Genomic DNA, 27,400 nt, shown 5'->3' on the forward strand with positions numbered 1-27,400 from the left:
CTTGAATTAATATTTAACGTTATTTCCGGTGGCCTTAAACTTCTTTTCAAGAATTTTTCCTCATTAATTATAATGAGGACCCAGATCACATGTTCTACCGCCATTATGTTTCGTTTGTTTCAAATCTTTAACAAATTTGGCGACTGAGACACTCAGCTGATTAAACTATACATGGGTAATTACCTTTATATGTGAGCAGTAACCGTTTTCTTCGGAAATAAGACTTTTCCCTTAATTCCTCGACAAAAAGTAAGTAACAGAATACAAGTTTCTTTCCTGACCATAAATAAAAAAATATATATATAAAATCCTGTTACCTTATGATGCCAGAACGTTGAAGACAAACTTGTAGTATAGTAATATATAACAAACAACATTTATTAACTTCAAAGCTGATTTTTTTTTAACCATTAAATACAAAAAAAGGAAAAAATAAAAACAGAGCTCTTTTACATTAATTTTATCACAGTGAAACTAATTTCACTTGCACTGGTAATTCCTAAATAGGCAGTAAGTTGTGAAAAGCAGTGAAAATATAGACTAATCTGATCTTCCTAACTGCAATGGCTAATTTTCTTGTCAATCAAAGCCCAGCTAATGGTGGGGCATCTAGAAAGCGAATGATATGTGAAGCAACCCTTTCTGGAGTGTTCAAGTGTAAGTGATGCGTACCATCTACTTTAACATATTCAAAACGAGGACTAGATTCATTGTAGGTGTTGATAAAATCGTTATATAACTCTTCAGGCTCATACAATGGTCCCTGAGTTCCCTTGATTATCATAAATGGCACCCTAATTCTGGAAAGCAGTTCTTTGAGAGAGTCATTATTGACAGACACTAACCCAGGAATAGTTTGTCTCAAATCTCTGGAGAAATAATAAAGTCCCTCTTCAGTTTTTCTAGTTCCACGAACCATCAGCACATCTGCAGATTCAGGAGTGATTGAACCTGCATTTGCAACAAGCAGTCTTCGCTTTGCCTCATCATATGTATAGCATGGCGGCTTTCCTTCTGTTTTCTTTAAAATATCAAAATAGCTAGATATTGCCCTTAAAGTTTTATCCGGGTGAATCTTTGTGTCATAGCCCATTGGTTTTACTAAATCGATGGAAATAATTTTATCCACTAAGGTGGGCATCAAAGCCCCAAACATCATGCTAACTGCTCCACCCATGCTATGGCCTACCAATGAGCATTTTTTCCACTGAAGGTGGTTGAATATGAATTTCACATGAAGAAGCATATCTTGAAAGGCATATGTCATGCCTGGAGGATAGTGGGACGACAATCCATGACCAGGAAGATCCACTGCCAAGAAGTAGAACTTGTCAGGAAGCAATGGTGCAAGTCGATCAAAGGTCCCTGCATTATCTTGCCATCCATGAAGGCCCAGAACAGGGTAGCCACATGGATTTCCCCATGCTTTACCTAAAAAGAAGCAAAAAAGGAGCCTTTCAGTAATTTGGTGAAAATGCCATACCTCGCTGAAATCAGAACATTACAGGAATTGTCAAAATACATGATTGGACGGTTCTAAGGTAGGAAATTTGGGCCCACGCCTGAATGTTAGTCATTAAAAATCTTCAAGATCACAGTGAAACTACCCGAAGCACAGTAGAGTGCATATAAAATTCAGGAATCGAAGATAATAACCTGTGATGAGGAACATAGAGGTATATCAATTAAAAAAAAAATCCTTGTTTATTTCTGTGTACTAGTGTTGATATAGCCTCTCGTCCCCCACTTGTGCAACATTTCAGTATTTCATTGTTGTTTTTTTTAGGTTTGGTTTTTTCTTTCAGTATGTTCTTTTTCGTTATCATTATTGTTTTGAGGAGATAAATATGTTTTGTTATATACCCAACTTCAAAAGCTGTAATTTCTCTTAGGAATTATTGCTTTTTTCCTAATTCCTGTTTGGGCTTAAAGTACAAAATTTTTTAGGCAGATGGGAGAAATAACATTATTAGCTGCGCCCTCCCAATCACAGAAATTAAATCTCTCACTCCTTCTTTCTCTTACCAATCTGGAAATTTTAACTCCAACCCCCAAGCTGAATGCCAAATCTGGCGTTTGGAGACCCTGGATGCACGTTGTGTCATTTTATTTAATTCCACCGTTTCCTCCCGAATAATAATTCGAAGTTCAGTTTCGCCTTCCCTCACCTGTTAATATTCCCTGTAAGTCTTAACTTGATACCCCAAACCGTTTACAACATGTTGCAAATATTCTATTTTGATGACTTGGCATTATAGTGTCTTGTGATTGACCTTCATAACTAGCTGTACATCTATCACAAGTCCCATAGGAGCTCATAGCACAACAACATATTGGTAGATTGGGGACAAAAATGCTTAGCACCTTCCTCTCCTTCAACTCAAAATTTAAAGTCTCTTTGTCTCCTCCTCTTTTCTTTCCCAAGCAGAATCTAAAAGTTTTTTAATTTATTTGCCAATTCAAGCTAAAGGTGTTGCAAATGTGCTATTTTGATGACCGGAAAGTTTCAACTCCATCACCCACGCTGTTCACAAGATTTAGTAGACATGGTGTTTTGATAACCTGGATGTGCCTATTGTCTTTTAATATATCTATACCTTCTCCCCCAAGACATAGTTTAATGTCCTTCTGCCTATCCCCTACCTTAAATCCACCCTGAAAGTTTCAGCTTAATACCCTACGCACTTCCCGAGACGTTGAATGAACCATTTTGACAACCTGGAAAAGCATAACTTCTTCTGATGTGCCTTGTTGACTGCGGAGAGATTATAAGCTCATAGGAGCTAGTAGTGCAAAACTACTTTTCTTGGTGGAAAACAAAACTGTTCACTCCTCCCCCAAAAGGCAAAACTTTGAAATTCACTTACCCTACACTCCCTCCTTTTATCCCGAACAGTGCCTTTGAATTTTAACTTCAAACCAAGCCCTTGTCAAGATATTACATATACGCAATTTCGATGACCTGGATATAAAGAGTGTCTTTCGATATATCTCTGATCCTACCCTACGTCAAAATTTGAGACCCATTTAACCCCACCCCACTTCCACAAATTCATAAAAATATAGAGGGGAGAGGTTTTTCTTTGGCTTTTTTTAATTAAAAAACGAAAAAAACATAAAAAACTTGAAGTCTATGGCATAGTTATCGACACCAAGAATTCCTTGATAATGACACACAACACTTTCCACTTTAGAAAATTCAAAAAGTTTTAAGAGCTGAAAGGGACTTGACGGAAATCAGCCTCCCTCTATTGCATATATGCAATTTCGATGACCTGGATATAAAGAGTATCTTTCGATATACCTCAGACCCTTCCCTACGTCAAAATTTGAGATAAATGTACCCCACCCCACTGCCACGAACTCATAAAAGTGTATGGAGGGAGGATTTTTTTGGGCTTTTTTAACGGGGATACGAAAAAAACAACATAAAAACCTAGAAATCTATGGCATAGTCATCGGTGCCGAGAACTCCTTGTTAATCAGAGTTTCCAATTGGTTTTGAACTAGTATATTTAAGTCATTGGTCTAATGAGACCCCAATGCAGACGGAAAAACAGAAAAATTAATCGCTCCCCCCCCCAAAAAAAATGAAAAAAGGGCCAGAAAATTTATCTTGCCACTTCGTATCGAAGCGGTTTCCGTGTAAGCTTGGGGGAGGGGGTCATTTGATTTGAAACTGAAAGTTATAGTGCCCATTTTCAAGAGCTGAAAGGGACTTGACAGAAATCAGTCTCCCTCTATTCTATATACGCAATTTCGATGACCTGGATATAAAGAGTGTCTTTTGATATACGTTCGATCCTTCCCTACTTTAAAACTTGAGACCCATTTAACCCCACCCCACTGCCACGAACTCATAAAAGTGTAGGGGGAAGATTTTGTTTGGCTTTTTTTTAGTGGGGATACAAAAAAATGACATAAAAACCTTCAAATCTATGACATAATCATCGACGCCGAGAATACCTTGATAATCACAGTTTCCAATTGGTTTAGAACTAATATATTTAAGTCCTTGGTCTAATGGGACCCAATGCAGAAGGAAAAACAGAAAAATAAATCGTCCACCCCTCCCCAAAAAAGAGAGTTTGTGTAAGCTTGGGAGGGGGATCATTTGATTTGAAACTGAAAGTTATAGTGCCCATTTTTAAGAGCTGAAAGGGACTTGACAGAAATCAGCCCCCCTCTCTTCCATATATGCAACTTCAATTACCTGGATATAGAGTGTCTTTCGATATACCTCAGATAATTCCCTACGTCAATATTTGAGACCCATTTAACCCCTTCCCGCTGCCACGAACTCATAAAAGTGTAAGGGGATGATTTTGTTTGGCATTTTTAATGGGGATACGTTAAAATAACATAAAAACCTTGGAATCTATGGCGTAGCCATTGACGCAGAGAACCCCTTGATAATCACACACAACCCTTTCCACTTTCGGAAATTCGAGAAGACCGGAACTTGAAGGATAGAAGGCAGATATAGTGACGAGCAAAGGCCTATTTTGCATGAAACGTTGGTCCATCTTGCTCGTGAAATGGTATATTACCTCTAAATACAGAAGTTTACTGGAGTCTGATTGAACTGACAGGCTCATACTGAGTTTACCGGTTTATGAGTTTGAAAGAGTCTTTGATATGAATGGAAATATCTTGACTTGTCTTGCTTCGAGCACTGGTTTCAGATTGTAGAGATTTTGATTCATACATATCGTGTAAAGCCAAGAATTCAGATGTGTTTTTGCTTAAGTTGTTCTATTCGTTATCATTTCTCAGCTTTTGGAGTGTCTCGTATGTACGTGCCCCCTCGCACAGCAAAATTTTTGGTCCTTTCTACTTTGAGAAAAATACCTTGAATCTACAAGCCAATCACACGTTCGAGAAGCCCTCATTTACAATATAAAAACTGTACGTAAACAACTGATATTTTAATTTATTTACTGTCGTTGTCCCACGAGCTCAGGGTCATATCATCTCCGTAGGCGTATTTATTCGACCTTTCGACTATTTTAAATAAGCATCATTTAAAGTTTTTTGCGATTACCCTTCTAAGTGGCCAAGGAAAAACGTCCTTTAGCCCTCTTCTAGCCTTTTGTCTGGCGCGTGTTGGGCCGAGCCAATATTTTTCGATTTTTTCTTATGCATTGAGGTGTTCTTATTCTAAGGACTTGAGAATATAAGTTTCAAGCCTATCAAAAACATTTATTTGCCCGTTCTTCTAGCCCCAATGCCCCGGGGGCGTGCCCCTTAATTTTTGTGCATTAAAATCTTCTTGGTTAAACTATTTTTGGCTCTAAGTTCCAAATCGATCGGAGACAAAAATTCCACTTCCGACTCGTACTTAAGTCCTTGGTCTAATGGGACCTCAATACAGAAGGAAAAGCAGAAAATTAATTGATTCCCCTAAAATGGGGTGCAACAAAGGGCCAGAAAAGGCTAAAGTTTCCCATTGTTTTGGAACTAATATATTTAAGTCCTTGGTCCAATGGGACCCCAATGCAGAAGGAAAAAAGGACTGAAAATAGGGCCAGAAAATTGATCTTGTCACTTCGTATCGAAGCGGTTTTCGTGTAAGCTTGGGAGGGGAATCATTTGATTTGAAACTGAAAGTTATATCGCCCATTTTTAAGAGCTGAAAGGGACTTGACGGAAATCAGCCTCCCTCTCTTGGCCTTTTCTCCTATTTACTTCATATCCTCTCGTAATCCACTATTATCGTATTAAAATCTTGATAGTCATTTTGTTCAAAACCATTGTCGGTATTACTCCCACAGCCACAGGGCAATACCCTAAATTATTTAAATTACCCATTATTCACAAATAGATCATAGTAGAAAAAATTATATCGTGTTTGGTATTAAATTAAAAAAAAATACGTTTTTTCAACCGAAAGTAAGGAGCAACTTTGAAACTTAAAGAAACAGAAATCATTCTTTATATGAGGGGAGGGGTACCCCTTCCTCAACCCACGCTCTTTTCGCTAAAGTCTTAAAGCTCTTTGAAGATACATCTTATTCAAAACCATACTGTCGAGGAAAGGAAGAAGTATGGAGAAGGAAGAAGAAGTATGGAAGGAGTATGGGGGAAGGAACTTCTTCCATACTCCTTTTGAAATTGGGACTTTTCCAATTTCACGAAAAGTCACGAAACTGCCCAAATTTGCTTCCTACACAGCGATTTTTGTTGCTATAGTAAAAAAAATGGCTGGAATAGTGCTAAAATAGCGCGTGCTATAGTGCTACACATGGTAAAATAGTGCTAAAATAGGAATTTCGTGCCATAGATTGCAACTGTGACTACGAGCCCCTGTTGGACTAGAATCTATTCCTGGAAAAGCAGTAAATGTAGAATCAAAAGAACCACGTATACCCAAGCTACTAAAATAGCCTAAGGGATTGAGTTAAAATTTTGAAGGGTTGTTTGAGGGCCTAGTGGACTTTATATATCGACTGAAGGGATGAGCAAAAGTATATCGAAAGAAACTATGTATCCAGGAAATAAAAATGGTATAACTGTAACACCCCATGAACGACACAGGGGATCGAGTTGAAACTTTCTGAATACTGGGGTACCTAGGGACCTTCATATTTTCCATTTAGAAGGGGGTGCGGGGGCAAAAAAAATAAGTGTTTCCGGACTTTCTTGTACTTCTTCTCTCCAATCACCTTGATCATGACATTCACAGGCTACTTGGTTAGACCCCAATGCAGAGAGTAAATTTAAAACTAATTTTGACTACATTGGTTTTTGACGCCCTAAAATGGTCCCTTTTTGTCTCTGATAGCTTTGTAGCTTACAGGGCAAGCAGACCTTAATGAAAACAAAAATATTTTTGAAGGGTTGGTTGTATCTGTTCGTGACACGTGATTTGACTCGACACAGGGCATGTAGACAGACATGGACACTAAAGGTCATTAGCAAACTAAAAAGCCTTCTCGCCTGAAATATCCTCATGGCTTAATCTTGCAAGAAGAGACTTTTTAGGGACTTGAGAGCTGCTTTAAGAACTTTCGAGGACCTTCTCCAGTTTTAGGGAGCTTAGGGATCTAGTGGCAGCCCTGAGACAAGGAAGCCTCAATGAAGACAAAAGCTATAGACACAAATTGATGTACTGATTTATAAAATCAGTATGCTGGGCCAAGTGATCCAAAGAGGCAAAGAACAATTTTTAAGGAAGTTGGTTCTATTGAATCTTGAGACCCCAAAATGGGCCAAACGTTGTTCTTTTCCAATCAGCGTAGAACTTTCACAGTCAGTAGAATGGAACAAGGGACCTTAACAAGGACAATCATTTTCGGAAGAAGAAGTATTGATACTTAGCTCGAAAAATACGGTTCTTTCCATTAAAATTTGTTGCACGGAACTATTCTCATTTAATAATTTTGACTGAAGCGAAAAATCAGGATTGGCTTAATGTATATCTCTATTATTAACCAAAAAAATATGTCAAATAAAGACGAACAAAAGATTAATTAAAAAAAAAAATTTCGAAGAATGAAATTTTTCAAAGAAAGCTAAAGAGCCATATTATACCAAAGACGGGTGGAAATAACTCCGCATGGTAATTCAAAATTAAAACAGACAGAAATTACTATAAATGGCTAGATGAAACCCAAAATGCACATAAATTATAATGAATCATCAAACCAAACATAACAGATACTAACAAAGATGAATGAATAAATCCTACAACGAACACCAATAGTCAATTCAAATTTCAAACAAACAAAAATTACCACAAACAGGAGTGAGGCTTACGCAAACTAAACCTTCCAAATGGCAGAGCATCAGTTACGCTTTACTGAAAACGAATTGTATTTCGAGCAGTATTTTTATATCAAAGCATCATCAACAATTTAAAAAAGATAATATCTCTAGGCTAATCAAGGTTTACAAATAATAGTGGCACTACTACTCCCCCTCCACCCTTTTCAAGCCCTCTTAACAGCTTGAGAGCCTATTGCACTGTACTGAAAACAACATGCATCTTGAACAGTGTGGTTTTTATTTATCAAAACATCAACAATAACAACAAAAAAAAAGAAAAAAACATAATGATCAAGATTACTGAAAAGAACTAATAAAAGCAGACGCATTGTTTAATATATAATCTTATTGATTCCTTGATGTCTTGGCAATTTTTGATTTAACAATGTTATGGTTATAAAAAAAAGGCTTAAAATTTTTTTTTAGTATGCAAATAGGATATGCATAAATATAATCATATATACAAAATATACATAAATAAAAAGCATACTGTTCAGAATACTAATCACTTTGGACAAAGCGCAAATGACACTCTGGCCTTAGGAAGGTTTACAGGGCATTAGCCCTACTCCACTTTGTGGCAATTTCTTTTTAAGTCTGACTTAATTATTCATTTTAATTTCTGTTCTGATTCAACATTTTGTACGTTTTGGGTTTCATTTATTATTGATAATACTTTCTGCTTTTAAGTTTCAGTTATTTAAGTTTCAATAATTGAATAATAAAAAAGATATTTTCAAAACCGGAAGAAAATACGGATTCTAATGATTTGTGAAGAAAGTCTTAAACACTGAACTGATGTGCAAACAAAACAGGATAACTGGTCTTTTTAAGATGTTCTTATAGATGAGTTAATTAACTAATAATTTGAAGTATTTAGGCCTGAATAATTTTAATAATAACCACATTAAAGCATATCTAAGGTTTTTAGCTATTCAACAATACATGAAATTTCCGTTTGGTAACAAGAGAGTAGAGTTGTATTCTTGCATAATTTTGCTCATTCAACCACTAGTTCCAACTTACAGGCAATTAATGGGAATGTCTTTCTTTTGTAAAAAAGCATATTTACTGGACTTTCTGATCATTTAAAATAAAATTAATAACTTCAAATTTATGATGATTGTCTTTGGAGGTCATGGAAGTTCAGGTAGCAAAAAAGGACAAGAAAGGTGGTTGTCGTCCAATCACCTTTGACTAAAAAAAAAGGCACCTGAACTTTTAAATTATGTTCAAATGAGCTCCTTTCAAAGTTTCTATAACCACTCCTCCTATACAAAGGGCTGCTGCAAAAAAAGAAATACCTTACAAGCTTATGGCTTTTTACTACAAACAACACTGTAGAGTTGTCTCTGATATTTCTGACATCAACCTATTTGCTATGATTTCTTTTATTTATCAAACAAAGACATTTTCAAAAGTTGTTCAAATATTTTGTCCTGGTCCACCCTGGTACACCTGTCCACCCTGTTACATCTTTATACCTATTCATAACTGAATTCTACGATTTCCTATAATTTATTTTTGGCTCGTAACAAGCAAAAAGTTTTTGTTGTGCCAAGTTTTTGTGCACAGTGTTGCCATGATGAACTGTGAGACAAAAAAACTAATTCCATAAATTCGGCAATACTTTTTGCTTGTGAAAATTCAAAAAGAAGCAATCTTTTGATCCTAGTATCTTAGTCACATGTTATTTCCTCTTCATGCAATTGGTATAAACTGGGTAAAAACCCTCAAGATAAGCTCTTATCTCTTGATATATGCTTTTATGACATTGAAACTGCATCAAGTCTAGATTATTCATCCTGGCATCTTAAAGCAGAAAAATTAGATTTAATATTTTGCAGTTACATAATAAAAATTGAGTATTAAAAATGATATTTTCAAAATCGGAAGAAAATACGGATTCTAATGATTTGTGAAGAAAGTCTTAAACACTGAACTGATGTGCAAACAAAACAGGATAACTGGTCTTTTTAAGAATATGTTCTTATAGATGAGTTAATTAACTAATAATTTGAAGTATTTAGGCCTGAATAATTTTAATAATAACCACATTAAAGCATATCTAAGGTTTTTAGCTATTCAATAATACATGAAATTTCCGTTTGGTAACAAGAGAGTAGAGTTGTATTCTTGCATAATTTTGCTCATTCAACCACTAGTTCCAACTTACAGGCAATTAATGGGAATATCTGTCTTTTATTACAGCAATCAGGAAAGCTGATCTTTCTAGAGCTTCGTGATTTGTTTTTGCTCATTTTCTCTTGATCTTTCACATACTATATGCTCTTTATCTTTAAACTTGGCATTAGCTCAATGTTAAAACTGTATACCTGCATCAAAAATTGGGGTTTTGGGCTTTACTAATCTTTTAAGATGTATATGGTTATGAAAATTTTCACTTAATCTAAATACCTAGGTTAATTTGTCCTGTCCCTGATTATGCAGGATGAAACATTTTTCCCCTTCCCCAGATTGTGAAAATTGACCTTTTTTATATTTCATTTTGAAATGACTTTTTGTGTTTTTACTCAAAAAAAGCAAAATTAATTTATTTACTTATTAATACATCAAACGGTAAGCAATGCTTGTCGCTAAGTTTTCTAAAATTGCCCAACTATATTACGGAAAATACAGTTTACCCCTCCCCATACATTTTAGTCAGTTGACATCATTGAGCATGGACAGTGGAAATTCTTTTTAATGCGAATTTCATTTCCTTCTCTACCTCTAAGGTTTGATAGATTGTAGTGATAATTAGTCCCAACTTCAAACAGAAAATAAATTTGGATGAAGGTGGCAGCTTGAAAATCGCCTAGAAGATAACCTAGCTTAACAGATATCCAAGATTTCAAAAAGCCCCTAAAGCAGGTTTAGTGGCTAATTCTAATAAATTTGATTTTCCCTGTTGTTTAAGGTGGGGGCTGAAGTCTCCTTTTTCAGGTTTTCAACAATGGTTGTTCGAACAGTGTACTTTTTTTGCCATGTCTTTTTTGTGGGATTTGGTAAAATTCTAGATGAGCTACTTTTTGCTATCTTGTAAAAGGGTTAGGTTAGGAAAATAAAACAGTACTTATGTATTACACTGACTGCACTCGATGTGAAGTAATAATGAAAAACACCAAAATTTGATGAAAATATCACACTTCAGTAACAAAATTATGGAAACTACAACAGAGAATTATGGAAAGCAAGCCACCAAGAAGGGATTATATCAAATACCTAACCAACTCCATACATTAAATACTTAATTAAAACATTCCTGCGCATTAGTTTATCTCACTCAGTTTAAGCTGACTATCTCTAAGTGCACACAGAGAAATTGGTTTAAACAGATCAAGAACAACAATGTGACTGGAATAATACACAAGTACCAATGAAACTTTCAGTAATGAATAAAGGACCAAAACCATACTCTGGGAAGGGATTCTCAAGCTACTATATTAACGGCCTTTTGATTTCTAAGCGTTAGAAACTTGCCTACTTGACAGGTTTGTACCTATGGGAGAAATTGATAAAACATCATTATACCTGAATTTCAGTTTCTTTTTCTCTGGTTTTAGTTTTGGTAAGACACAATTCCTGTTAGTAGGGTAAATTTTTAAGCCATAATTAATGGGTTTTTTTTTCTAAATTTAGGAAATGTATTTGCAGATCTTTGAACCCTCATAAATTGGGATTGAGCAAAGTTGTGAAGCTGAATATACATTTCTTATACTTCATTTAAGCAGAAGATATATTTTGCAAGGTTTTAATTTTATAGCACAATGGTTCTTAAAGGTCAGTGCCCTCTAGAGGCAGAAGGAGTGGAGATATACACTTCAAAATACCTTCCCTGGACATACCTTTAGATCTATCCCTGAAAGTTTCATTTTATTAACCTAACCCATTTCTAAGATAGGAAAAAGTATTGTCTAGAATTTTACCAATAATAATTACCATTCCTGAGTTGGACTAAATTTTGACAAATTTTTCATCACTAGACAGTTTTTTTTTTAACTTACCTTAGATTAACTTAAATTGCACTTGCTAGCAGTATGGACAAATCCAGTGCACACCAGTTAGTGATGATATGGCTGCAGGATATCTGCTGCATCCCATTGAGTGAGCTATGGTTTTGTCGCCAATTTCTTGTAAAGATTTTATTTGAAGCTATTGATTGTTCTTGATCCCATTGTCTTCTTGCTTAGGCTGTTCCACAGACTTGTGATTCAACTATAGAAGAAATTGTTTCTTTTTTTGTCTTCACATGCTTGCAGAACAGCTTTACTGAATGACCTCTGGTACTTGTCAACCGGGCAGGTTCAAACATATCTTTGTTGTCAGACTGGAGCAACTTAAAAGTCATTATCATATTGCCTCTGTGTTGACAGTATGTCAAAGCTGGTAGCTTCAGGCTCATTGCTGAAAATCTTCTAGTGATTTTATGCCTGATGATACCAACAGTCTGGTTAGCCCCTCCTACTGTAGCATGGGTTTGGCAGTTGAATTTGAGGGCTTCATCCACAACAACCCCCAAATCTCTATCCTAGGTACTCTTGGAAATTGGTTGTCTCTCACTGGAATTTGATAACACTGAATATCCCCATCTTGGGTTATTTCTTCCAAAACGTAGAACCTTGCACTTTTCAACATTAAAATCAAGTGTGCATATACTGGCCATTTTCAAAAAGCAATCTAGCTCTAACATTATTGAGGCTACACCCTGCTGTGTGTTGACAGGACCAATAAGTTTTGAGACATCAGCATATAGGATAAGTTTATTAGTCATGTTTACCAAGCATTGTTGATGTAGATATTGAAAAGTGTAAGTCCCATAATAGTCCCTTGAGGCACCCCAATTAAAACCTCTGCTAGTTCAGAATAGAAAGCTGTACCACCTTCACCAAAAACTCTGACCTGCTGCTTTCTTCCCTTAATTAAAGATGCAATCCATTCCACCCAGGGATGGATCCAGGATTTTCTTTAGCAGGAGGTGCATAATAGGTTGCTCTGATAAACTTGCAAATAAAGAAATAACAGCAATTTAAATGGGACATTGACAGTTATGCATTGTAGGTAGGAAGTAGAAATGGTTGCAAATTTAATCTAAAATCTGGTAAGGGTTAAAGTTCTAATAAATCTGTTGAAATCAAAATGGTATAAAAATATTGATACAAAAAATAGTAAGTTATCAAAACTACCCTGCCATAAAAAAACAAAAAGCTGTTCACCATTTATAAGAAAAATATGATACTTAATAGTTTCTGCATAATTTTTTGCCTTCACACTTCTGACCACTGTAGCAAATGAGTTAAGCTTTGTGTTATTAAAATAGAATTTGTCTTAAAACCATCTTTTGGGGTCACACATTATTTGTGACTATTTGTATTGGTCAAACCATTCAGCATGTTGCATAACATTGTGGCATCACTTAGTAATTATGATAGTAATGAAGAATAGAAAATGAGGACTAAGAAACAACTTGTATATTCATAAAAGATGTATTAAACATTAAATACTAGTTTTTTTTAGGGGTGTAACAAGAAAAATAGAACAAACAGATGGAAATACATGGAAGACATTTAAAACAAGGGATTTAAGTATAGCCAATAAAGCATTAATTAATCACTAGTCCTTTTTGAAAATAGTGTTTTCTAATCGAAATTTTACTTTTTACAACAATGTAGCATATCTTTCCACTTTTAAAAGTTCAATATATTTTGCTCAAATTACAGAATTCACAATTTTAAAACAAAAGTTCAATTCCTTTATTTTTACTCCTGCCATATCTATTTATAACATGGTTGATGTCTATCTCAATATTTTGATGAACATATATAATGACTAGTCCTGTCAGTCTAGAGTCAATAACAAACCCACAATGATTGTGGGTTTGTTATTTTTGTATTTGATAGGCATAGATTGGTGATTTAAATTCTCAGGATTTCAGGCTGTGGTAGATTTCTTATTCATTTTTTTTTTAATCTTGAGATTTTCAGACATTCAATTTAAATGTTTAAATCTCACTATGTCTGTTGAGCGCAAAAATGAAATTTGAAACACCAGCTTAGATTTAGCATAAAGTAAGAAAATTTCCTGTAAAAATTTTGATTTATAAACAAACAATCATTCAAATATGATTAGATGGCATTTATCAAAATAATTATAAAAATCCTCAGTAGTATATATAGCAGTTTATATAATCTTATGGACAAATATATACTACCCCTATGCAAAAACATAACTATATTTTGTGACTGGTTGGTATTGAGAAAGTGAGAAATTCTGTAGTAATATTGTAGTTGCGTTTTCTTTATGTGGTAAATTCAAGTCAGGGGTGGATCCAGGGGGAGCCTTAGGCCCCCCCTAAATTTTTATGGTGCCCTCATTTACATTCTGTTCTTTTTTGTTTTTTTACTCTTTTTTTAAGTAAACTTGTCAATTTGATCAATTATTTGTAGCTGATTTACCCAATTAACAACAAAAAGCAAAGCTTTCCTATGAATATAAAGAGCAAAGTTGAAACTTAAAACAAACAAAAATTATTTATCTTCAGTTGGCTCAGTATATATCTACAAAATTGGCATAAAAATCTTTGATTGCTGCAAAGATTTTTCTACAAACATGGAACTTTTGCCTATTTTATGAACATGGAAACACATGTTGAAAATGAAAGTTTTCTTTGTTAAACTTTTGGTAACACAGGAAAATATAGCTATTTGTCTATTCACAATGAAAGATTGAAAAGTAGCTTTGTAGCTAAAAGTTCAAAATGGATAAAATTGAAAAATCTGGACACAAACATTGAATGGATAAGAGATGAAGACTGATGGCTGAATGTGCAAGGGGATTGAAGGATAACTGGATATTTTGGTAGAACATCAAAAAGTACCTGGGAACTGAAAGGTAAGTTTTGACAAATAATAACCCCCCCCCCATCCTCAAAAATCCTTAATTTTAGTTTTGTGACTAATTAAATAGCAAATGGCCCAATAGGGCTTTTGGGTGAATAAATCTATCTATCTATTTATTTTAACTATATAGCTAATTTGGTTGTAATTAAATGAATGAAAGTTACAGATCCATGATGTTGGAGGGGGTGACCCTTCCCAAGATGCTTCTGGCAAACTTAAGCTATTTTTATTTTTTTTTAACTTTTTTAAAATAAACTTGAGAATTTGGTGCCCACCTCAAGTCACATTGGCACCCTTTGTCCCAGTGGCCCCATGCCCAAGATTTTGCTCTTAATCTGTTGGAGATTCAGACATGAAACTGCTTGCATGATCAGTTTATGAATAATTTCATCAAAAAATTATAAGATAAACCTCATTTTCAGGAAATTAATCATATAATTAAACTTGCTTGCTAGATCTTCATCTTCAGATTGTGTTTTCTTTTTTCTTTTTTTGGCAGATTTTTTTTATTCTCTTTCTTATAAGCCCATTGATTTAGGGTATGGTTTCTGGGCATCAATGATGGGGATATGAAAAGGCAACTTACAACATTAATTTATGCTAAGGAGTAAATTTTGAACTGCCCATACATACTCCCCACTCAAAAAATCCTTAATTTTAGTTTTGTGACTAATTAAATAGCAAATGGCCCAATAGGGCTTTTGTGTGATAAATCTATCTATCTATTTATTTTAACTGTATAGCTAATTTGGTTGAAATTAGATAAATGAAAGAGTTAAAAGCAATTTAAAGAGTAAAAACAGATCCATGGGTTTGAAGGGGGCAACCCTCCCCCCCCCCCCCCAAGACACTTCTGGTATTCTTATTCCATTCTTTTTTTAACCTTTTATATAATAAACTTGTCAATTTGGTGACCACATCCAGTCAAATTGGCACCCTTGGTCCAGTCCCCCCCCAAGATTTTTTTTAGATCCACCCCTGATTCAAGTAGTGCAAATTTTCATTTTTTTTTTTCAACATTTTGTTTGAAAAAAAGATCAACGTTTTTCAATGTAAATGTTTGAAAAAAAATCAATGTCATTCCATTGATTCAAACTGAGCATTAAAAACCATTCTATACCAGTCAGAAAAAAAAACATAATTATTTGCCTTCTTTTGTAAGCAATTTTTCAAAAAATCTATTTTTCTTAAATGATTACTCTAACCTTTGAAGGAGTATTTAAGCTCATATACTTAGTTTTATGTCTGTACCTAAACAATCCTTTATTAAAGTTTAGATATTTCTAAAGAGTTTGGCCTTTATTTTAATGTTTTAGGATGAACAGAGGAGGTGATATGTCATACAATGCAGGGCTTTAATTAGATGAAAATATGCAGCAAAGTGGCCACCATTTACTCACCAAAATCCAAAATATAAATTAATAAAATGTTTGCACTCCTCATACATTTACTTTATGTTATACAAATCATCTAAATAAACAACAATGTTGTAAAAACCACAACAATTCACAAAAAAAGCAAACTAAATTTTATGACAGCCAAAAAAGTAATGATATCAATTTCTTCAACTCAGTGCCATAGCAAAACTTGGGAACAGCACAGTTTTTCAGCACTGTAGGCTAGTAACAGCACAATCCTGAAATATCATTTCAACAGGCTAAAGAAGTTAGAATTTTGAATTCTCCCTCCTTGTTATTACAAAATGAAGATTTTGTCTCCCAGTTGATTTTGTGGTAATACAGACAGATTCCCTTGATAAATCTAAATTTAATTAAATACTTTTAGGCAGTATACATCATCAGAAAAATCTAACAGAGACCATGCAAAGTAACTAAAACCTTATTTCAAAATTGTTTGCAAAAAGAAACAATCTTAACAATTAAAACTTATTAATAGCTCAACTATTAAAAACTAAGTACAAAACAACTTTTATCCTAACCAGAGCAAGTGTCCCAACCCTAAATCTGCCACTATGTTAGGGGGGTGTATGCCCCCTGCCTCACTGAGTCCACCATATTGTCCAAGAAACAACTATTACATTTCAAAACAACATAAAAGGGCTTCAAATGATGTATTCACTTACTTCCTAGCAATATTATGTGAATATGTAAATATTTACACCTGATCCTTAGGTTATGTCAGTTAAGGAATCATATATATAAATATGTACTTAGAATAGTACCAAAACAAAATGGTAACCACCTGTAATTAGGCTATTGTGTTTCCATCAGAAGAGTTGCTACTCTTAGAGAGGGGGCTGGAAAGCTACCCTGGGTACCATGGCTTGGGGTACAGTGCTGCTGGGGAATTGCCCACTTAGATCTAATTTTTAAATGTGATTATTTTTGTTTATATTTCAGACAGGAGGGGGTGCTGTAATTACATTTTCCCTGGGCACCACCTACCCTAGAAACAGCTCTGGCTAAATTTCATTGTTACCCTTGCTAAACTTACTGCAGCCTCTATAGTTACATTCTGATAAGAAACATTAAAACAACGTATGCGAACCTGCAATAGTACCCCATGGAACAGGAATGCTAACTTCTTTCCAGTCTTTCAATAATGAAGTGGCCTTTAAGTCAAGATCCTCGATCTGTGGCATTTCTCCATTACTGTGATCCATGACTTTCAATCCTGGTTTTGGTTTCCTTAAGTATGCTAGGCAAGTGAACTTTTTCAGGGTGCAAATCGGTTTAATCAGACTGTTAGGTACACCTTTTCTAGATAGCAGCTTCAAAACTATTGATCCATTTCCAGCAATCATTTTTGTTACTCATCATTTTAGCCCATCTATAATTACCGGCAATATCTAATCGAATAAGCAATTATTAAAACAGATGGCAAAATGTTTTAGGCCAAGAGTGCATTCGAACATCCTTATCCGACTTGTCCGCTTATTATTAACTTGCCCCGGATGTAATCCGTAAAACGTAACAACAAATACTTATTCAACAACTTGTCAACAAGTTAAAAGGCTATAGGCTGAAATTTTAACCTATAGCTGAAACGCTACAGGCAAGTAGATGATAAAGTAACATTAATTACGTGTGCTCCACCCGTAGCTTATTTGCAAATCCTTGAGGGTGTGTCACATATCACAATTATTGTCGCTTTCACTTATCCTGCATTTTCTAGAAATAGCAGGTGCAACTTATACAATAGCTACTCCAGACCGTTTCAAATAATAACTTCTCTAGGAACGGCCGAGCACAATATAACATTAGGAATCCGGGATTCTTTAGATCTTCTTCGGGCAAAATACACATTTGCTTGGAATTTGGACAGGCAACAAGAAGTCAGGAAGCGATTACAGACTTTTCATTTCAGCCTTATCTTTCGAAGTTTGCGCTTCCTTTTTGTAAGTGCCCTTGTAATGTGCTGCCACAACGAAAAACATTACAATCCTGTAACTAATTTATAAAATAATGTTCAGGAGCTAGAAAAACAAAAATAGTTCCCTTGCCCAAGATGAGTTGGGCAATACTTGCAGTTCAGTCCCATATTTCACTATTTCAATCAGGAATTGCTAAATATTTTCAGCGGAGACTCGTTGCAAATAGTCAGAAGAAATTCAATTTTCTTTCGAAGATTCACCAAAACAAGCGTTCTTTTTAGTATCCAAAAGAACTTCTCTTATATCCCAAGGTTCTTTGGCATTATCATGAAACGAAAAGCTTAAGAGACTGCAAAAGCTGTCATAATACATAGCCATTCCAGCGGGAGATCCATCGCTCAGAAATGTTTCGCTCTTGATTGTTGGGAGGTTTCTATTCCAAGCTGTCCTCTTTTTTTGTCCAAAATTCTTTTTAGTATTTACCAACGAAAAAAGATACTAGCATAAATTTCCCAGCCTTCTCCATCCAAATCATCGATTAATTAAGATCTCCCTCCTCCTCTTGGTACTAAATATACATTGCTGCTATTAAAACTATATGCTTGCTGCCTTTTTACGACAGTAGTTACTCTCCGAGCATACAGAAGGTCAACACAATGTATTCAATTTATTAATTCTATTAACCCACCGCCTCATCCAAAGTCTGGTAGAGTAGGGCAACCAGACGAAAATGTAAGAAATTAATGCATTAAGTTTAAGTCCAAGAGAAAAATGGTATTATCCTATTCATCCACTCAAGTAGTTACCTGTACTTACACCTGTCTTTTGATGAGGGTAAAAAAAAAAGAAACGGACATTACCATATCAACCTCACAACCCGCGAGCGAAGCAGAAGGAGATGGCACAGGCTTAATGCGTATAATTTTTTTGGTCACATAAATCAAAAGTATGGCTAATTGCGTAAAGTAATTTCTTTCAATTCAAACCAGAATTATTTAAAAAGAACTTAAGCATACCCATTAGTTACGCTAGCTTTTACTAATCTTGAGATTTCGCAAATTTTCAGTGAAGTGGCAAAGAAAAGACGATGAAGCAAGCATGCTAACTTTAAAAATTCTGAAAACAGAGTTCCTTTGAATAACAAAAATGGCTTTATAAGTAATATTGTGGATTACCCTTCCCTCCTTTTTTTTTTCTTTAGATATTTACAGGTTCATTGGCCACGATTTTGACTACGCTTTTCCCTTGACAGATTCATAGCCTAGAATTTTGACAACTTTTCTTTGGTCGTTTGTATAAAGATCCTGTGTTTAGTTACATAGAAAATACCTGATATGCTGAAAGAAATATCCTAAAAGTTGCTTTAGAGATCGTTTACCCAAATAGTAATTGCTTACAAAGGAGTACTATTTAATTACCTAACAAAATTTTGAACTAAATCACTACATCTAGATTCTCTATATTTCAAAAATGGAAACATTTTCAAATGGATCCCAGCTATCAATTTTACGCTTAATTTGTTGTCCTTGGTATACCGTCTTCCACTACCTGTAGGTATAGAGCAGAGCTTGGCTGCTGAAAAAGCATCTTATCCAGTTCAAAATGGGTTAGTTGCAATAGCCTCCAGAGGCCACGAAGAATTTACCCTGTTAAAATTTCCACTAATTCCTTCACACGGATAAGAATAGTAACTCTAAACATTCTTAAATATTCCAAAGAAAGTAGTGTAGTTGGTTAATAAAGCCTTAGGAGTCAACTCAAATATCAACTTTAAAATCCTTAAGTTTTATTTACCTAAATCAAGTTTTTTTTATTCAATATTAAAAAAAATCCAGAGTTATTTTCTTGCCCTGTCATCTATCCTGGATTTTGGATTAGCTTGCGAACATTGACATACGTAAATAACACCACTAGAGCAATTCAGCTTATTAAATCCAGCACTTCCTCGAAAATAATTCATCGGTTGCTTATATATGCCTACATATTCGGAGCACTTCCCAATAGCTAAACGTATATCCCAAATTAACAAGTCTACATCTGCAAAAAGCCACACCTTTGTTCCAACTGAAAACAATGCCCTAAAAAAATTTAAGGAACTGACAGAGAAAAGTAGGAAAAACTATGCTCCCCCCCCCCTCCAAAAAAAAATCTGAAAGAAACACCTTTGAAGTTGAGACTTGTTGGTTTAAATTCTGAAACTGGGAGAAGCGGCGCCTTTTTGTTGGTAGAGCCTGGTCCAAAATAGTAAGCCTGATGAATTCCAGTTTAAAACGGCCATGAGGCTGGATCACTTTCGTCCCCCAAAGTGATATGGTAATTGACCGCATTTATGCATAGATCTTTTCTATAGGCACTTTTGACAAATCAAAAATAAAAAGGTTACTAACATATTGGGTGAAAATTTTTCCTCCACAGGTGGTACATGACCATATTCACCCATATAATGTGATAATGTCAAAGCAGCAAAAATATGCATGATTCAAATTACGAACAAATTAAGATTACTAAACATTATCCACTTAAATTATAATTCTAAGTTCTGAAAAAAGTTTTAGTACCAAATAAATCCAGTGAACGTAAATGTATACATACAGTACACTGCAAACGGTACCCCCGTACGCGCTAATGGGCCACTTGCGACCCACAAGACTACAACTATGTGTCTCAAACAACTTTTGATACTTGCAGTTTTAAAATACGTAAATATTAAAAATACCGTCTGCAATCCTATAGATCCCTTCCATACTCTTTACCTCTTACAAGGTCTTCAAAATCGAAAGTCCTTCGACTTTCACTATGGGTAGTAGGCAATTTGTATTTTGATTTTCTGGAGGATCTTTTCCTATTATTTTAGTCTTTTTTAGACTTCCTCATTTACACTTAGTTCGCACATGCTGCAACTAGAGCAAAACGCTATTCGAACTACGCATTTAACTTATAGTAAGAATGTACAAATTCGCAGGCATGACGCGTAAAAATCACACCTAATTTTATCCTATATTACAAAAGATGAGCTTCAATCCAATTGTTGCTGTTGAACTTCTTTTATTGCTACGAAATAATCAGCAAAATACATAATACTACGAAACAACACAGATAAATTAGTTTTTTAATGCAGTCTATTTTTAGCAATTATCTATTCACTTGGTTCCTCAGAAAGTAATCTCGCGTCCAGACTTACATTTGTCCACAAGAAGGATGGTAAAAAGTCGTCACAATCCGCGAAATCACTGCGATTTTCGACAAGTATATCACGACTAAGGGTTATGAAAAGGTTAGCGAATATAATCTTAGCTATCTGACAGTTTGGAATGCAAGGAGCGTGTGCTCATTTTTGACTTAGTAAATTTTCCCCGTTTATAAAGAGCAATGAGTATGATCATGTCATAGAAAAAGGTAAACTTTCAGGTGTAGCTTACCTTTTCTATCTCCCTAAAAAATTAACACATGAAAAATCAGTCTTTCATGTCAAGCACCACGATAATTCTAGCACTTGCAAAAACCACAGAATTGATCTGGGGGCTCCCAACATGCGTGATTTAAGGAGCAAACAGAAATTTTATTACATTAGAGTTTTTACGCTATCCATGTATTACTGTACTTATGCATCTAGGCTATTACTTGAAATCTTCATCACGAATGTTGTTATCCAAAAAACATCATGTTACAAAAGACACAAAAAACCGAAAAATATGTCGTTTTTTTACTGCTAGTAATAACCAATTGCTTTAATAAAAATTACATTTCTGAAACTTATAACGGAACAAATATGGCATTCTTACAAAACAAGAGGTCCCTAAAATCCCAACGACAAAAAAAATATATTAGAAAATAGATTAAAACGACCACTTCGTGATGCTCAATTTGGAATGATGGGGTTTAAAACTCATCTAGAAAAAAAGAGTATTATCTTAACGCCACTTGAATTACCACAACCTAACATTTTACAAACTTGGCAAGATTTTTTCTAGCCTTTATACTTTCGAGATATACTTCATAAATAGTGAATGAACACACAACTTCATCAATCGGATATCTTAGATCCGTGTTTTATTCGTGTGACAGGAAAAATTTGATAGATTGTGTCATTGACGTATTTATCAGTATTCCCTCAGTGGCGTCTATTCAAGAAAATGTAGGGGAATTTTTTTCTTCTTCAAAATTTAGAGTAGAGGGGCGATTTTCTTTTTTTTTTAATTTTCCAATGAAAATACTGCACCAAGACGGAATCCAAGACGTCACTTTGAATTTCCCGTTTTATTTTCCAACAAATGCAACCGGTTTTCTGTTTTAGAAAAATTATAAATTTTCTTTTAAAACCTATCTTTACAGACGATTACATTTATATCATTTAAAAATATCAACGAAAGAAGAAAAAAAGAAACAGAAGCACCCTATAAATTTCCTTCTACCTTCATTTACTACAAGGTTTAGTTCCTGATGGTAAACAATTTATTTCAAATTTAAGAAACCTAGTGCTTGATACAGAACACTAACAAAAGGAATATTTCACATATTTTCTTCAAAGTCCTTACTAAAAATCCTTTTGATGGCTAACAAACAAATCAATTGCCCTTTTTCTTTCCTTTTAACAAGTTAGCAGCCTCGTCGAATTTAGGGTCAGAAATATTCATCATCAAGTTCTCAGCATTCAGGTACACTCGGTTCTGACTCTGGGCAATCTAGAAAAGAAAGAGATGTAACATGGAAAACACAGATTATCATGTTTACAATAATTATAAAGGGGCGGGATATTAAAAGGAGGGAGAAATATTTACCCCCCCCCCCCGAGACCCTTAAATCACGTTATACAAAAATTATTACGTCGCTTGGAATTATTGTAAACAGTGTAACCAATTTTGAAAGAATAAACTAATTTGGCCATGAAAAGAACATTAATGAAACCTTCGAAAATGTCAAAAAAATGCGGAAAAACAGAAAAGAACTTTATAAAAACCCTGATTCAAAAAAAAGAAAAAAATATATAGCTTCCTGGATGTCTCCTGCTCTTGTTTAAACTCTGCCGACTTTCAAGGCCTGCAGTAAGTGAGCAAAGAGATGTCAAAATAATCCTGAATCTAAAGGCAATCAAAGCGAGAGTCAGTTGTGAAGGTTAAAGACCCTAGTCCAATCAGTTCGAATAAAGAGCCATTTGCAAAGCTCGAGGACCTCAACTGCCAACTGAAACGAGCGCAGGCATCAAAAAGTCTACAAGGAAGACTTTCTGCTCGCCGAGAAGCCCGCAAAATATTTGTTTCTGTTATTTTGTACATCATTGCTTTTTCCAATCGTATATGAATTTATTCATCAAATCAAAGGCTATTTGGGAAGGTTCAAGAGCCGAGTATCACCAAAGAAAAATCATGGGCCATTTCAAAGAGTCAAACTTACAAAAGAGAAAACAATTAGTAATAGCAAGTAAATGTATTAATTTAATATTGTGCAGATGGGACTATTCATTTCGATTCTGATTATAGTTAGCTATTTGTCGAGCGATTGTAACATCTGGATCACTGGCTTTAGGGTTTGTCGCTAACAGCAAAATTGGGTACTATGGAGGCAGATGAAGCATATGCTTCACCATACACCAGCAAGATCGATTTATTATTATTAACAAAAGCAAATATTGGTGATTTAATCGTCCAGAATTTCAAAGAAACTAGTTTTAAAATCCCCTTTTTTGGTAGACGTTGAATGAAAAAGGATGAAGATGACTACAACAAATATATTATAATGCTCCAAAAAGTGTAAACAATTTAAAAACTTAACTTTTTTTTATATAAACACCAATTAAAAGGTATACCAGACAGCTTGCCATTTACTAAGCACAAACATTTAAGTTGAAGAAAAGCACCTCTTAATGCCGAATTCAGAGAGCTGATATTGGTTCATTGCATAATTAAAACACAGAGCGAGTGGTGGTGATAGTACTCGAGTATTGGTGTTGTTTCATTTTGAAGTTTTTACGACGTCGGTTCACATTCTAAGAAATCTATGCTGAAAATTACATGTCGCAAAAAATACATATTCGTTGCCCTGATCACGAACAAAGCAGAGGACAGAGATAAAGAGAGAAAGAAAGACAGAAAAAAGGGGGAGAGAGGGAGAGAGGGAGAGAGAGAGAGAGAGAGAGAGAGAGAGAGTGAGATAGAGTACGTAAACCCACTTACAGTTCTTGAAATATTTTGAGCAGCCCTAATCTTTCGTAGTTTTAGGTATCCAGGATTCAATCCAATTGCCTCTCCCAAGTAAGAACAAAGAACGTTAAGGAAAACAATATTACAAAAACATATAACAAGAACATTAATTTCACAATATCTCAGATTACTAAAGAATAGTCATTAGTATGTCCTTCCAACAATCTTACCTCTACACCCACAGAAAAAAAAATGAAAAAAAAACTGTTGGTATATCCTTAGTATTAAATGCTTTTCTTTGTGCAATAAATACAATCAAAAGACTATACCAAATTCTCTATGTCCGGCCTTACAGCAGCTTGTCTATTGCTATCAACAGCTACCAAGATTACAGACAATTTGTGGGAACAGAGCGAGTCTTAAGATTGATGGAACTGGACTACTTTCATATCGCTTTTCTCGTCATAAATAAAAGTAGCACCATAAAGCTAATTGTAGGTTGTCCTAAATATATAAAGCATAATCCAAGACACTGTTAAATTGATTCTTTAGTGATACAATTGATCTTAACGACTAGAAACACATCGTATTTTATAAGCAATTTTGAAAAACATTTCCGTGTAAAAATTGACTTTCTATCCAAGAGTAAAACTAACTGACTAAAAAAATTTCAAAATGGGAAAAACAGAGTAGATAATAAAAAAAAAATACTCCTACTTTAAGCCTAGGAGTGTATTAACGTTTCGGTCAAATTATGGACCGATTCTCAATTATTTGCTAGCTTTCTTTAAAAAAAACATGCCTCGGAATAGACTATAATATTGTCATAGAACAGATATTTATAATTTCGTCAAAGGTTTTAAACTATCAAAATCGATTGTTTGTTTTAGAATTTGCCCATGGTTTCAACATCTTCTAGCAAAATTTGATGTTTTGTGGCACAAAATGGCAAAAAAATAAACTATGCTGCGGCGCGATCTCTTTTACTGTTTTAAAAAGACAGTATATATTGAGACTCCGCTAAAATAGGCCCAAAATCAATATTCTACCATCACTGGTTCTATACCTTCATCCCCAAGAAAAAAACAACAACAAAAAAACGATCATTTCTACCCAGGTAAAAACGTGGTTTTCCCTGTGGGCCAAGATAGGGGGACTGAAATTCTTCAGTTTAGGTTTACGACATTGACAATCCCGAAGGTGCACTCTTCTTCTGATTCGTTGCCTTTTTTTAAGAATTTAAAGTTCTTTTTCAAAACCCACTAAAGTTTATTTTAGCAGTAAACCCTTTCTTGACTATTAGTCAAGATGAGGCACTGTAAGTCTCCATTTTAGGGCTTACGACAATGGCAATCCCGATGGTGGTCTTTTTTTCTTATTTGTTGCCTTTTAAAAGGATATAAAACTTAGAAACAAAATTTTAAAAATAAAAATTTTCTATTAAATTAAAGGTATGTAAAAGTTATCTTTTCAGAATGACCTTCAATCGACAAATGGTTCTCACAAGACAGCTGTCTTTTATCCAAAACGCGTTTTCAAAGTTTCGGTTACTAAAGATTGTCGTTCGCTCTTAACTAGGTTATAGCAATTGCTGTAACCATGAAAATAGCAGAGTGTATACTATGCCTCCTTTCCCGCAAGTGATTCGCTGCAAGTCTCAATTGTAAAAAAAAAAAAAAAAATTCTAAACGAATAAGATGTTCGAAACTTCTTCATTAAGTTGTTTTACACATACAACTTTCACACTTTACTTATGTTTGTGTACTTAAGTACTGATTTTTATTAATTGTACTCATTTTATTTGACAGGCCAGTTTGGTTCATCGCTGTAGGCAATGCTTTAATATTTCACTTATGTACCTATGTTTTTATCGTATACAATGTAGACTAGCTGACTGAAGGCACAAGTTCAGCAGTTTTATGTTGTGAGAGTTTGCTTGATAATAAATTACTATTATATTCTAAAATAATAAGGATAAACGTAAGGTAAAGTGTAAAATATTAAAAAAGTGACAAATAGAAAAAAAGGAGCTTAAAATACCGAGTTTTGACTATATTATTGTCATTTGGACATCCAATAGACATGTTCTCTTAGTTTTATAGTAGAGCGGGATCAAGGTTCATGGACAATCTTTTTGGAAACTTTTTTCTTCGATTTACGAATTTGATCTTTCAAAAGATCTACAAAAAAGAAAGCAATGAAGCTGCAACACGTAGACAAATTCTGTAAGCGGTTACTCCTTCTTACTTCAGAGCTTGAAATATGGGCAAGTATTTGTCTGAATCACCTCCAGTTTCCCCATTTTTTATTTCAATTATCATTATTTATACTTCTTTCATTGAGGAAAACACGACTAAAAACTGCTTTTTGAAAAAAGGTCGACCCGATGAACCTTAAAAGAGTACTAGCTCCTTTTTCAAGGATTATCAGCTGCACTCTGTGGGTGTCTCGGATGATATAATCCTTCAATAATATTACTTAAAATATAATGAAATGCCTAATAGAAAAACAAAATGTTTCACAACTATCAGAAATTATTCCACACGCTTTTGTTTCTTTGAGCTAATTTAGCTAACGATTTGACTGGGTAAATGTAAACAAAGCTTTTGATTCTATAAAGGCTTAGCTAGAATATAGACACAGACTAGACCTAGTAACAATAGCTGAAAATGTATCAAGGTTTTTCTGGGCCAAGTTTGCTGACAAAATCATGAATATCAAAAAAATTCCGAACAGATAGCTTTCTTGGGTTGTCATGTATTTGAACCCCTAAGTAAAATCATGTGTTAGTACCGTACGGCCAGGGACGTATCAATGGGGAGGGGAAGATCACTAGGTTAGGTAATAATTTAAATAACAATTGAACAATTAAATTGTTTGAAAAGGATATCATCTTTGCTGCCTCTGCTTCACCCTCAGACTGTACAATCTTCTGCTGTCTCTCCTGCACCGCCTTTTCAACGACGAAAGCAGCTCGCTGAGCCTCTTGCTGGGCCACCTACAATATAGCAAAACAATTATAGATGCTTTTTTTGTCAAACTGAATCAGCACAGTTGCCAGAAAGCAGTTTCTTACTGTACACCTCTTCGCCTGCTGAGCTGAAGGATATTTATAACAGAATATATTCCACTAAACCTAACTAAGACATTGAAATCACCAAACCATACAAGGCAAGTGGCATTCCTTTAATTAGCTTTACTTGACAAATTAAGTCTAAACTAAGCTTTTTATAGCCTGCTTGTTTTTATGCTGGTTTCTGCTG

General features: G+C 34.6%; 3 protein-coding genes and 1 non-coding gene across 7 annotated transcripts in view; 1 reads left to right on the top strand and 3 right to left on the bottom strand.

Moving 5' to 3' along the window:
- Nucleotides 1-27,400, top strand: part of LOC136028331 (glyceraldehyde-3-phosphate dehydrogenase-like) — a 360,255-nt gene that overhangs the window by 158,273 nt on the left and 174,582 nt on the right. The gene's annotated exons all lie outside the window — the stretch shown is intronic.
- On the bottom strand, nucleotides 363-17,479 carry LOC136028206 (probable serine hydrolase). The gene is made up of 2 exons (XM_065705923.1): nucleotides 17,175-17,479; nucleotides 363-1,431 (listed from the first exon to the last, which is right to left on the bottom strand). The coding sequence occupies exons 1-2, from the start codon at nucleotides 17,428-17,430 to the stop codon at nucleotides 584-586; spliced, it is 1,104 nt and encodes a 367-aa protein (XP_065561995.1). The 5' UTR covers nucleotides 17,431-17,479; the 3' UTR covers nucleotides 363-583.
- LOC136028216 (prohibitin-2-like) overlaps nucleotides 22,430-27,400 on the bottom strand; it is a 31,215-nt gene continuing 26,244 nt past the window's right edge. For all 4 annotated transcript variants that reach the window (XM_065705946.1, XM_065705938.1, XM_065705933.1 and 1 more), the window contains exons 6-8: nucleotides 27,028-27,135; nucleotides 24,171-24,248; nucleotides 22,430-22,682 (exon numbers count right to left, since the gene is read on the bottom strand). In XM_065705946.1, coding sequence (XP_065562018.1) covers nucleotides 22,566-22,682; nucleotides 24,171-24,248; nucleotides 27,028-27,135 — 303 coding nt within the window. In that variant the 3' untranslated portion in view covers nucleotides 22,430-22,565. The remainder of the gene's footprint in view (nucleotides 22,683-24,170; nucleotides 24,249-27,027; nucleotides 27,136-27,400) is intronic.
- On the bottom strand, nucleotides 24,315-24,608 carry LOC136033869 (small nucleolar RNA U85). Its single transcript, XR_010619042.1, has one exon. It is a non-coding gene; the product is annotated as a small nucleolar RNA U85 (small nucleolar RNA).

This window comes from Artemia franciscana, chromosome 1, assembly GCF_032884065.1.
Source record: "Artemia franciscana chromosome 1, ASM3288406v1, whole genome shotgun sequence".
Taxonomy (NCBI): domain Eukaryota; kingdom Metazoa; phylum Arthropoda; class Branchiopoda; order Anostraca; family Artemiidae; genus Artemia; species Artemia franciscana.

Excerpts from the sequence above, each read along its gene's own strand:
- LOC136028206 (XM_065705923.1), bottom strand. The coding sequence starts at position 17,430 with ATGATTGCTGGAAATGGATCAATAGTTTTGAAGCTGCTATCTAGAAAA. Across the intron at positions 1,432-17,174 it reads TCCATGGGGTACTATTGCAG|GTAAAGCATGGGGAAATCCA; the intron begins GTTCGCATACGT and ends GCTTCTTTTTAG.